A 12,253-nucleotide genomic window follows, 5' to 3' on the forward strand; every position below is an offset into this window, starting at 1 on the left:
ATGAACTCCCTCATCAGTGTAGTATATATCATGCATACATAAAAGTATGCAGTACTTGGATACTTATAGCATTGTATTGCTATTATTGTCGAGACCCCCCTTATCTAAAGCTGACCTTTGCATTTGCTCGTGAGCTCTGGGTGGTAATAAAGGAAATAACTGTGATGCTCTTCCACCAGGCTGCTGCACCTGGACTTCCACAGAGCGATCTAAAAGAGGCAGACTGGAAGCAGTGCAGAGGTGCACAAAGAGACCACCTTGAAGGGAAATCAAGTCTAAAAAATAGGTATGATTTTTTTTACTTGTACGGGCAGTTTTCCACTTTGTAACCACACATTCTATTTTTTCTAAGAATGTCTTGGGCAGGAGAAGTTGGAAAAGGTTACCAAAGATATTGTAAAATATATCCTTAAGTCACTTTGCATTATATCTCTCACATTCAGTCTGAACACACTTTCATACGTCTGACTGGAAGATTTATGACTTTAGTTTGCCTAACTAGCTTGACACAGCCATGCCTCTGCTAGTAGTGTCACGAGAGCTGACATGAGATTTTAAACCTTTTTGTTGTGTGCACATGTGAGGGCACATACATATAACTTGTGGAAAACTGCCATGTAGGGCCTTTAGCGGGCTGTATGAATAAGCGAAGAGGAAGTGACATATTGAGAATATTCGACAGTACAGTGCACTCCAGGCAGTCGCTGTTTCGCAGGTTTGGGCCCTGGAGCCCTTCTTCTGTGCCTGTAGCAGCCAGACAGCTAAAACCATTCTTATAGAATTAAGTATCGGGGTCAACTGTACTGGGGTGGGGGTCGTGGACTCAGATCCCACCACCCTTTAGTCGTTCAGGGCAGCCTGTGCACTTCTTCAGCCCTACATAGCGGGGCTAATAGCCCCTTACACACATACTTTCCAAAAGGATAAAGTTTGTATCAGGTTCAGCTCAGTTTAGTTCAGTCTGTTTGAGTTTACTTCACCGTAGCACCATTACAGTCACGTTAACTGTTTTACTTTCTCTGCAGCTGATCATGGACTACGCTGAAGGTATCTTGTCACTTACCACAACCATCAAAAAGATGGCTGACACTATGAAATCCAATAAGGAGCGCTGCAGAAGGATTACAGAAAGACTCAAAGCTGTGGAAAGGCTGGTTTTAAACATCACACAGAGTGATCCAAGCCAAATATCTGATACTGTTGATGGAGCTCTGAGGGAACTCTACGTCATCTTGAATTCTGCCAAGGATCTGATAGCAAAATTCTCACAAACCAAGTCTGTTAAGACCTTCTTCAAGGCTGGAAACATTGAAGAAAAGTTCAGCGAGGTGAACCAAAGGCTCACAGAGAACTTCCAGGTCCTTTCTGGTGCTCTGCAGATTGAGCACACCACCATGCTGCAAAAGGTGTATGAAGCTGTTTCAAAACAAAGTACTGAGGAAGAGGTTTGCAGTATGATGGCTAATACTAGTCTCACACCCCTGATGCTTCCCTCTTCTCCAGTGTCAAGTCCCACAGCTTCTATATTTCCCCCTTCTCCAGTGTCACGCCCGCTATATCCTGAGCTTCCTCCCACACCTGTGTCCAGTCCTACAGCTTCTGTGCTTCCGCCTCTTCCAGTGCCCAGTCCTATAGGTTTTATACTTCCACCTGCTCCATTGTCCAGTCCTACAGCTTCTATGAGTCAGCCTGCTCCGTTGTCAGGGTCTCTATATCCTCAGCTTCCTCCCACACCAGTGTCTAGCCCTACAAATCTTATACTTCCCTCCATGCCAGTGTCTGCACCTTTTGCAGCCCAGCCTCTCTACAATACTACAACATCTCACTTTATCGTTAACAACAACATAGCCTCCACCCCTGTCATTCAAGCCATTTCCCAGGGGTCAGTCACTGACAACGCGAACACCATGCCTGTCTTCAGAACTGTTCGCTCAAAACCCACCAGCTCATGTGGTCAAGAAGCTATGTTAAACTAAAAAAAACCCACAAAGGTTTTTCTAAGGAAGTTTGTTAAACTTGTTTACAGTTAAGAATGAAACTAAACATAAGACTGCAGTCAAGGTCAATTTGGGACCATCTTGCAATGGGTTCACATCAACCACATCATGAGCGAAGCCTTCTTTTCGATGTCAGCTACACAGTTATGCTGAGTTTTGTGACTATTTGGTCATTTTAATCTTTAAAGCGGACCCATTATCACTCATTTGTATTTGTCTGTGTTTCTCCTGATTGGCTGCCATTGTGAACAAAGTTGGTGCAGCTGGTGGCTGGGACTTCTGCCCGACATGACCTTATTAGGGTTATACCCTCTCACTGGTGTCACATGCAGCAAAGAATAGAAAAAACACCATGTGAAGCATCATGAAGGCTGAGCTTTGTGCTCACAGAGATTACTTGTACTTACCCAGATCATCATTTGAAACTTTGGTATAAAAGTTTAAAATGAGCATCCACCATCGAAACGCGATATATAAGTGGTCACATCTGACTGCAAAAAAACAAATATACAAGCAGCTAAAATGCAAATATTGATGCTCTAAGTGACAGCATGGTGTGTCTTTACATCTTTTATATACAGTCTGTGGTTACGACTTAATAAGGCAATTTTATGATTTTAAAAAATCCAGAAAGGCTAGCAGCTAATAGATAATAATAAAAAGAGTTGTGAGTACTTTGTTTTGGGAAAATATCTTCTTAGATTGGGGGGAATCACTTCTGTAATCTCTCCTGAAACGTCTTCAGCCTGTACAATAGTTATGCTTGGTGACTGGGAAATAGTGAATGTAACTTCAGTCTTGGAAAATTGTTTCGTGTAAGAAACTAGTGCAAGTAGCTTCTGTTGCTTTCTGTTGCATTTCTTTTCAGTTTGATATATTTTGCTTTATTATTCTTAAGTAATTTACAACTTCTTTTGCTGGTGAACCTATAATAAATCATTTGTACGTTCATCCAATCAAATTCAAGCTGTCTGAGCGTTTTATCTGAAGACTTTATGGATTCAGCTGGCCATCCTCTCACTTCTCATCCAGTTACAGTCACTTCTGCTGCCAAAATAACAGCAACATTCCAGTTTGCTAAAACACTAACACTGAGGCTTCAGAATGAATCAAACCTATATTCAATCATTCATTCAAGTTTATAGCGACAGAAAGTTTTGCAATAAATAAAAATACTGTCTAAATACGTTAAGCACTCTGTTCTACATGGAGTGATTTTACAGTTATCTTTAAGTCCATCTCTTAGAAGCTAAATGTAATCTTTTACTCCATTCAGTGTACCTGCATGATGGTTATGCACACCACTTACAGCTGTGAGATTTTCATTGCAATGTTTTGCAAACATCACAGGTATTACTACTTTAGAAAAATCACTGCATGGCGGATAACACATATTTTGGTGACCATTTTCCTGAAACATTTGGTACTCACTGTGTTTAACAGACACATCTTGGCCAAGTAGAATGTGACTTGTTGGTATTTCAGTGTATTTTTGCTCTCACCTGGCTGGCTGTCAAAAAGTTAATGAGATATTCTGATCAGTGTTAAACACAATTTACTATCAGCAAAATCACATATAAATAACTGACACCATTATGGAATTATGGTTCTGTGTTCAACCATCAATATCCGTACTTTTAAATCATGCAGCTTGATGGTTTGAGTTATCTTCTCACATTCACACTGTCACCCACTAATCTACCAAAGTTGAAGTTGGATCATGCGCACACACAATATTCAGACATGTGAACATTCAGTTTTTCTAGTAAAACTAGATTTCTCATTTATATACTGATCAAAGAATAAATAATAAAAATGCTTTATTATTAGGAAATAAGGAGAAGCTCTGTTTTCTTAATCACATAAGGCTGGATGAGAGGACTTTCTTTTTCTTTCGCATAAGAACTTCAGAGAAATAGAAAGTTGAGTCAGGAAACGTCTATAAGATGAGGGAGGTATCCTGTTTGCACATGCAGAGAGTGAATGATGCAAAAACAATGAGGTGTGTCAGTGATGATATGAGACTAAGAGCTTTCAGTGTCATTCACAGCTGTCGAAAACGTCAGTGTACACCCACACCATGTTCTCGAAACGCCGATGTTGCCTGACTGAAAAGTCAAAGCAAATCAACATATACTTTCTGTGATTCACAAAAAGCACACATCTTATAACATCTCAGTTTGGATATTAACTGTAATTGTTTCTAAATAGTGTGGAGTTAGTAAGTATAAGTATTTGGACATCTGTATACCATCTTTGCTTCTGTACACCACCACAGTGGATTCTAACCTAAGCAATCAAGATGTGTTTTTTTTTTTTCATATACTGTATATATGATGTATAGAGGGGCTATTGAAATCTGAGACAATATTTTAAGGTGGGAATGGAGGTCACATGTTTCTCCTTTCTAAATCATCCAAAATGTAACAATAAAGACTTCTTGCTTTAGCAAAACCAAGTGGTAGTTAAAACCTAGACACTAAGATCAGTTCTGGGGCCTCCTGCTGGACACAAGAACAAATGAAAATCAGTTGATTCCAGTTTCAAAATAAACTGCTGACAGAACAGAAACACGTTTGCTCTGACAGAAAGAGAAAACCTGCGTTAGGATGTTGTGACTGGACGAACAAACCAGCTAAATAAATCATTGATGTGCTCAAAACTGTTTGTGTGTGCGTCACAGTGAAAGTGGAGAGCTTCTGTACATCGGATGTGCAGCAGTCAAAAGTCAAAAGGTCAAATTTCAGGTCAAAAAACTCTCATTGTCTGTCTTTTGTCTTCTCTGGGATCTTAATGATGTCACAGAGAAACAGTATCAGTGATATCCACAATGCCACAGGCACAGAAGCCCCCCCCCCCCAACTAGTTATTTAACCCTCTGTTTATAATGGGCAACCAATGAGAATGTTGCTTTAAAGAGGGGAGGAGCTAAAACATGTCAGCTCAGCTAGGTGATGGACTGAGCAGCTGCATCAAGGCCCAGTATAAGAAAAAAGTTGATCTTGAGCTCTTATCCATGCAAAGCTACTATAGTAGATTCGACTAATAAAAATACAGACCTGGAAATGAGCAAAATAACCCCAACTCCAATATTTTTAGCTGTAAACGTATAACCTACACCTGACAGATGAAACACAACAAGAAATCCTCAGTAAAACTGGTCCTGATTGCCAAGTGAAAAACTTGGACGTGAGGTGGGACTCTGGAAAAGCAAAGTCAGCCGTGGCTCGTATTTAAGTTTGAGGCAGGGATGACCTGACCCTCCAGCTCACTTTCAAGTGTCCCCTTGTTAAGGATGGACTGACAGAACTCTGGCATGTTGACTTTGCAGGTCTTTGTCAGCACGAGGTTCAACTCTGGAAAGTAACAAACACATAAAAGTGTATTTTTTTGTGAGTGTGTGTGTACCCCTGCCGTCTGTCCATGCTGTTTATTTGTGCCCTTGGTCTCTCCCCATTCTTTTCATTGTATAGGTTTTTTTTAGTGGGTTTGTCATTCCTTTTGTTTATAAGGATCATTTGTGTTTAAGCTTCATTTTGTTTGTAATATAGGTTGTATTGTTTCTATTTATCCTGATGTCATTTGTTATGTCCTCCACCACTCTCTGTTTGTCTTTTGCCTTCCAAGTCCTGCTTCTTAGGTTATGTTTGGCTATGGCCTCTGTGTGTCTCATCTATATAGTATTTAGTTAATCTCCTTTTATATTCCTATTCTGTTCCTCCAGTCTTGTCATTGTGTGTGTGTGTGTGTGTCTTTGAGCTGTGTTACATTGTTCCTCGTGTTTTGAAGTCTCCCTGTGTTTCCTACTGTGTATATCAGCCTAACATCATAAAACATGATGAGTGATGCAGTAATGCACTTTGGTATTTTGGATATCTGAAGTATGTTAGCGTCATACTAGATCTTTTTCTGTTCCTTTCTTTATGGAGCACCTTCTTGATCTCCTTTCAAGTAAATATGGCCCCATCCAAATTCAAAAAACCAACAAGGTGGCTGCTAATACAGTGTCTAAAACCACTAGATGATGATCTGTCTTTTATATACAGTTTGTGGCAGCTGTTCCCAAACTTAACAGCTTGCACACATAAAATTCATCCTCCCAGCAGAGATTATTTAAATACAGATGATTCAACCTCATAGTCAGTGCAAAACCTATTTACTGCATACTGCTTTGGTAAGTTGTGTTTATTTGCAGTAGTGCTGTTGCTCACGTTACCTGTGAATGCTGAACACAAGGTTACGCATGTTGGTTTTTACAGGATAAACAGGTTTATTACAATCAAGTTTGTCGCTGTAGACGGACATAACACAGATGCCAGAAATGTTTGAGACATCACTTTAAAACCTGCAAAAATGAAAATGAGCTTCATTTTCCTCAACACCTGAGCAGGAAGGCTGATGACACGCACTGACCGGTAAAGAACCAAACACAATCTTTAATCTTCTGCATGGTATTAATCTTCTCCTGTATGTCATTAGATTTTATATTGTATTTATTTTTATTAAAGAAGCTAAATCCTGCCCTTCAGTAACTTTAATATTGTCCATTTTTAATCAGTTTTGGCCTGCCAGGTTCTAGCCGGGTGTACTGAGGCAGTGCACTAGGCAGACTGAGAGATGAGACTATAATGGGCAAAGAGAAACGTGTATGTATTTGCCTTGAGACAATTTTTCTTTTCAGGGATTTTTGTCTTTATTTTTTTTCTGTTTTAATACACCCAGCAGCAAAAAGCAGAGTTTTGCAGAGATCAGAGGCTGTAGAGACTCACTGTTTGTTGACTGTTTCAGGGAATTACACGGGAAATACTGTGAGAGGAAAAAGCTGCGTGAGACACATTTTGCATTAAATCGGAGCATTTCAATAAAGCATACATGCCTGGACCTCAATGAGAATCTCATTTCCCAGTGAAACTGAAGGTGACACCCCTGTTTTAAACTATCTGATTGTGGATACAGCTTTACAGTCCCAATTCTAGCTGTTATTTTCTAAAACTTGCCATTAAATTCTTCACATTTTTATTTACTGTGTCATCTTCTTCCACAGATTTGAAGCTTTAATGCTTCAATAATCGCTAATGTATTCCTTTTACTCTTACACCAGTCTTGGCCCTGACAAGGCAAATAGCATAATTGAGTAGCTGTCATTAAAAAAATAAAATAAAATCAGTCTTGTAATTTAAAACTCTTCATCATGTCCTGCCATGAATGCTTTCTTAATGCTTGCATTTTTTAAAGAAACGGGTAGAGTTTCTACACTGTTAAAGGACTGACTCAGTTTTTCCATCTATATCCAAAAGGCCCGTCCTAATCCCACTTAAACAATCAGAGACAGAAACAAATCGAGAAGGTGTCTTCTGAAGTTTGTCTTTTTACCACCAAATTCTCTCTTTATGTCCACTCATGAAGTGGGGAAAATGGATCACGTATTGACAGTATGAGGCCAGCAAACCTTTCACAACATAGTTTCACTTTTCATTTGAACTAAGCCTTGAAGTCTTTTTTTGAATGCACGATGCTGTTGCACAGGATGGAAATTTCTCTCTAGCTCTAGATGTGCTGTTTGAATTCTAAAGACAAAGAACAGGTGTGCTGGTCAATTATGAAAGGATGTGCAAGTAAACGTTTCGTACTTCTGTAATCTGCTGAAATGAAAGTAAAAAATATAATTTATGACTGAAACTGCACCCAATTTTCCTGTGACATCTCATGTTGTTGTTGTGGGAATAAGATGTCTTACACTGTGGTTTATTGTTTTAGCTTTTTTCAAAATTTGGGTTCTGGTTTGGGTCTGTTTTTAATCTAAACAAAACCGTTTTATCCCCAGTATGAAAAATAAGCTGTTGACAGGAGGCTGTTGTGGTTTTCATGCTAAAAAAAACCACCTTATCTTAAAGGCAGTCCTCACAGACAGACCGAAGAGCCGATTCTGGTGAAGACTACTTAAATGATGTGTCTGAGATCAAAGCTTATGATGCTGATTGTTCATAAGATGGGAAAAATCCCATCAGTTGTTGAATTCAATTTGCTCCAAAGAATGACAAAAAAATATATAATCTGACTTTGCTGAAGCAACCGCAGGAAGGTAAAAATCTCTTTAAAGAGAGATCTGAGAACAAAAAAACATTCAACACACATTTGCCAGACAAGAACTTTAAAAAGTATTCGAAAGGCAGTCGAGTATTTGCAGAAAGTTTGCGCAAATGCAGCACACAGAAGCGCTTAAAGAACAAAAAGTGAACTTTCAATGGCTAATATGAAAACACCTGAGTTGCACAAAGTACAAATGGCTAAAACAAAACAGGTAAAAAAGCAAACTGATGAACTGAGAGCCGACAAGGAAAGAGTTAAGACTGTATACAGCATTGCAGACAATCATAAAGAACAGTGACGAAGGAAGCAAAAACATTGGAGGCGTACAAACGAAGTTGTTATCAAAAAACAAGGACAGATGATTAAACTGATGAGCAAGAAAAACTGCGAGAACAAATACAAGAAAACATGTGAAACAAAATATGAAGACACCCAAAAGAGAATTAATACGATGCCAGGAATGCCTCCAAAACCAGACTCAGGGTTGAGCTTTGAATACCTTGGATAACTTACCAGTTCCTCATAATAATTAAAGCGAGAATATAGTAGAAGGGTGGAGTGACAACTGTTGGTTTTAAAGGAAAAGAGAAAGAGAATGCTTGAATGGTAAATGGACTGATTCTTATATAGCGCTTTTCTACTCTCCCAGAGTGCTCAAAGCACTCTATACAACACGCCTCATTCACCCATTCAAGCACTTCTAAACACAAGTGCAAACTAATCTACATTCACACTCCGATGAACACATCGGAGGGCAATTTGGGGTTAGTATCTTGCCCAAGGATACTTGACATGCAGACTGGGAAGACAAAGATCGAACCACCAACCTTCCGATCAGTATATGATCTGCTCTACCACCTGAGCCAAAACCACCCCATAACTTGAAACGTTGTGTACACTTTGTCCTGAAGAACTAATTTTTTTCAAAGAATACAGGCGGGCTCAAAATGTGATTTTGGCCCACAAGTCCAGCAGATGAGTGGCATCTCCACATAGATGTGGCCTATATCACACATACAAAATAAATAAATGAAAGACTGCTGTGGTTGAAACTGGAAAAAAAGTATTTCCATCTCTGACCAACTCTGACCTTTGCCTTTGCTCATGAGCTCTGGGCGGTTAGGAAATAAATAACTTATCTTCTTATGATCCACCAGGTTTCTGGGCTTGGACTTCTACAGAGGGATCTAAAAACAGCAGACTAGGAGTGCAGAAGTGCACAAGGAGACAACCTTGAAGATAAATCAAATTTTAAAAAGGTAGGATTTTTTGTTTGTATAGGCAGTTTCCCACTTCATGACCACACATTGTATTTTTCTAAGAAATTTGGGGGATTTCCCAGACAAAAGTGGAAAACGTCACATATCCTTCCAGTTACTTTGCATATAAGCTGTCACATTCAGTCTGAACACACCTTCATACGTCCAACTGAAAGATTTCTGGAGGAGGAGGAGGTGCACAAGGAGACAACTTTGAAGAGAAATCAAATCTTTAAAAAAAAAAAAAAAAAAAGGTTTTTATTTGTATTGGTAGTTCCCATTTTGTATTCACACATTGTATTTTTCCAAGAAGGTGAAAGGGGAAAGGGTTGCAGTGGCAAAAACAAAACATATCCTTCCAGTCACTTTCAGTCTGAACACACCGTAATACGTCTGACTGGAAGGTTTATGGCGTTAATTGGCTTAACATAGGCACATCCCAGCTTATCATGAGTGCTGAAATGAGATTTTAACCCTTTTTGTTGTGTGCACATACAAACTTTATCCTTTTGGAAAATTTCAGGTTCAGCTCAGTTTAGCTCAGTCTGTTTGAGTTTACTTCACCGTAGCACCACTACAATCACGTTAACTGTTTTACTTTCTGTGCAGCTGATCATGGACTACGCTGAAGGTATCTTGTCGCTTACCAAAAAAATCAAAAAGATGGCTGACACTATGAAGTCCAATAAGGAGTACTGCAGTCGGATTGCAGACAGAGTCAAAGCTGTTGAAGGACTGGTTTTAAACATCAGACAGAGGGATCCAAGCCAAATCTCTGATACTGTCGATGGAGCTCTGAGGGAACTCTACGTCATCTTGAACTCTGCCAAGAATCTGATGGCAAAATTCTCTCAAACCAAGACTGTTAAGACCTTCTTCAAGTCTAGCAGCATTGAGGAAAAGTTCAGCGAGGTGAACCAAAGGCTCACAGAGAACTTCCAGGTCCTTTCTGGTGCTCTGCAGATTGAGCACACCACCATGCTGCAAAAGGTGTATGAAGCTGTTTCAAAACAAAGTACTGAGGAAGAGGTTTGCAGTATGATGGCTAATACTAGTCTCACAACCCCTATGTTTCCCCCTGCCCCGGTGTCAAGTCCTACAGTTCCTATGCCTCAGCCTGCACAAGTGTCAAGTCCTTCAGTTCCTATGCTTCCCTTTGCCCCGATGTCAAGTCCTACAGTTCCTATGCCTCAGCCTGCACAAGTGTCAAGTCCTACAGTTCCTATGCTTCCCTTTGCCCCGATGTCAAGTCCTACAGTTCCTATGCCTCAGCCTGCACAAGTGTCAAGTCCTTCAGTTCCTATGCTTCCCTTTGCCCCGGTGTCAAGTCCTACAGTTCCTATGCCTCAGCCTGCACAAGTGTCAAGTCCTTCAGTTCCTATGTTTCAGCCTGCTCCAGTGTCACACCCCCAACATCCTCAGCTTCCTCCTACACCTATTTCTAGCCCTACAGGTCCTATATTTACATCCATACCAATGTCTAACCCTACAGCTGCCATGCCTGTCACCTACGTTATGTCCCCTATGTCGGTGCCTACACCTTATGTGAGACAGCCTGTCTACAATACTACAACATCCCGCTTTATCGTCACCAACAACATAGCCTCCAGACCTGTCATGCAAGCCATTTCTCAGGGGTCAGTCACTGGCATCAGAACTGTTGCTCCAATCACTCTTCCAGCCCAAAACACGCCCATTGTGTCAGCTTATGTGGTCAAGAATGCTTTTTTACGTTAAAACAAGACAAAAGTTTTGCTAATGGAATTTTCTTACATTGAATACAGTTAAGATACTGCTTTCAAGAGTGCAGTCAGGCTCAACTTAGGACCATCTTGCTCATCTTCACATCAACCACATGTTTCCTGGTTGGCTGCCCTTGTGAACACAAAGTTTGTGTAGCTGGCAGCCGGGGCTTCTGTGCCTGACATGAAAATATTATGGTTATTCTCTCTCACTGGTATCCTATGCAGCAAAGAATAGAAAAAAAACTGTGTGAAACTGAGTGTTTAATTGAGCTTTGGACTTACAGGGATTACTTGTACATACCCAGATCAACATTTGAAAGTTTGGACATGTTTGAAATGAACATCCACCATTGGAACAGGATATATGACAGAAAACCTGCACGCTCTTTGGACACAGCTTGCTAATTAAGCTAGCTAGCATGAGGTGATTATTGTGCCCTCCACCCTCTCATTCACTGGATCATCCAGTGATCACATCTGACTGCAAAAAACAAATATAGAAGCAGCCCAAATACTAACTGGCTCTAACTGACATCATGGTGTCCACATCCATCGTTTATATACAGTCTATGGTTACAGCTTAATAAGATTATTTTATATGACCTTGTGTATTTTTATGATGTATTTTGAGATATTCAGGAAGACTAGTAGCAACTTCATAATAAACAAAGATTACTGACTTTTTGGGGAAAATATCTTCTTGGACTTTGGAAAAAAAAAAAAGAAAATCACTTCTGTAGTCTCTCCTGGAAGGTCTTCAGCGTGTAGCATAGTTATGCTTGGTGACTGGGTTTCACCAACTGGTGACATCCTAGCCTCTTTGTTTTAAATTTTTCACTATTAACAATAGTTTCTTTTTGATAATAATGTTTGTTACATTTGTAGTGTTTGTTTTTCTGTTGCATTTATTCTGGTGGCTCCATAGGATAGTTTGCAGGTTTGCCAGACAAGCAAAGGACTCGTTATTAAAGCCTGGGAGGATTATAAACCCCGTTGTCACATATGGCATCTGCTGCCAAAAATCTGCCAAACCAAATATGTGGAGCTACCCGCTGTAAATAAGTGAGTGGATGGAAGTAGCTTCTCTTCTTTTCTGATGCATTTGTTTTGCCATTAGATATATTTTGCTTTATTATTTTTATGTAGTTTACAACTTGTTTTG

General features: G+C 39.8%; 2 protein-coding genes across 2 annotated transcripts; both read left to right on the forward strand.

Annotated features, from left to right (window-relative positions):
- Window positions 1-2,914, forward strand: LOC147326698 (uncharacterized). The gene is made up of 2 exons (XM_086302659.1): window positions 1-286; window positions 1,026-2,914. The coding sequence occupies exon 2, from the start codon at window positions 1,032-1,034 to the stop codon at window positions 1,974-1,976; it is 945 nt and encodes a 314-aa protein (XP_086158785.1). The 5' UTR covers window positions 1-286; window positions 1,026-1,031; the 3' UTR covers window positions 1,977-2,914.
- A 6,360-nt stretch (window positions 2,915-9,274) lies between these two features.
- Window positions 9,275-12,253, forward strand: LOC147326699 (uncharacterized). Its single transcript, XM_086302658.1, has 2 exons — window positions 9,275-9,346; window positions 9,956-12,253. The coding sequence occupies exon 2, from the start codon at window positions 9,962-9,964 to the stop codon at window positions 11,081-11,083; it is 1,122 nt and encodes a 373-aa protein (XP_086158784.1). The 5' UTR covers window positions 9,275-9,346; window positions 9,956-9,961; the 3' UTR covers window positions 11,084-12,253.

This window comes from Aulonocara sp. 'chitande type north' Nkhata Bay, linkage group LG7, assembly GCF_057382095.1.
Source record: "Aulonocara sp. 'chitande type north' Nkhata Bay isolate Kocher_YH1m ecotype deep benthic linkage group LG7, A_spYH_male_GT1.1, whole genome shotgun sequence".
In the NCBI taxonomy this organism is placed as follows: domain Eukaryota; kingdom Metazoa; phylum Chordata; class Actinopteri; order Cichliformes; family Cichlidae; genus Aulonocara; species Aulonocara sp. 'chitande type north' Nkhata Bay.

Excerpts from the sequence above, each read along its gene's own strand:
- LOC147326699 (XM_086302658.1), top strand. The coding sequence starts at position 9,962 with ATGGACTACGCTGAAGGTATCTTGTCGCTTACCAAAAAAATCAAAAAG.
- LOC147326698 (XM_086302659.1), top strand. The coding sequence starts at position 1,032 with ATGGACTACGCTGAAGGTATCTTGTCACTTACCACAACCATCAAAAAG.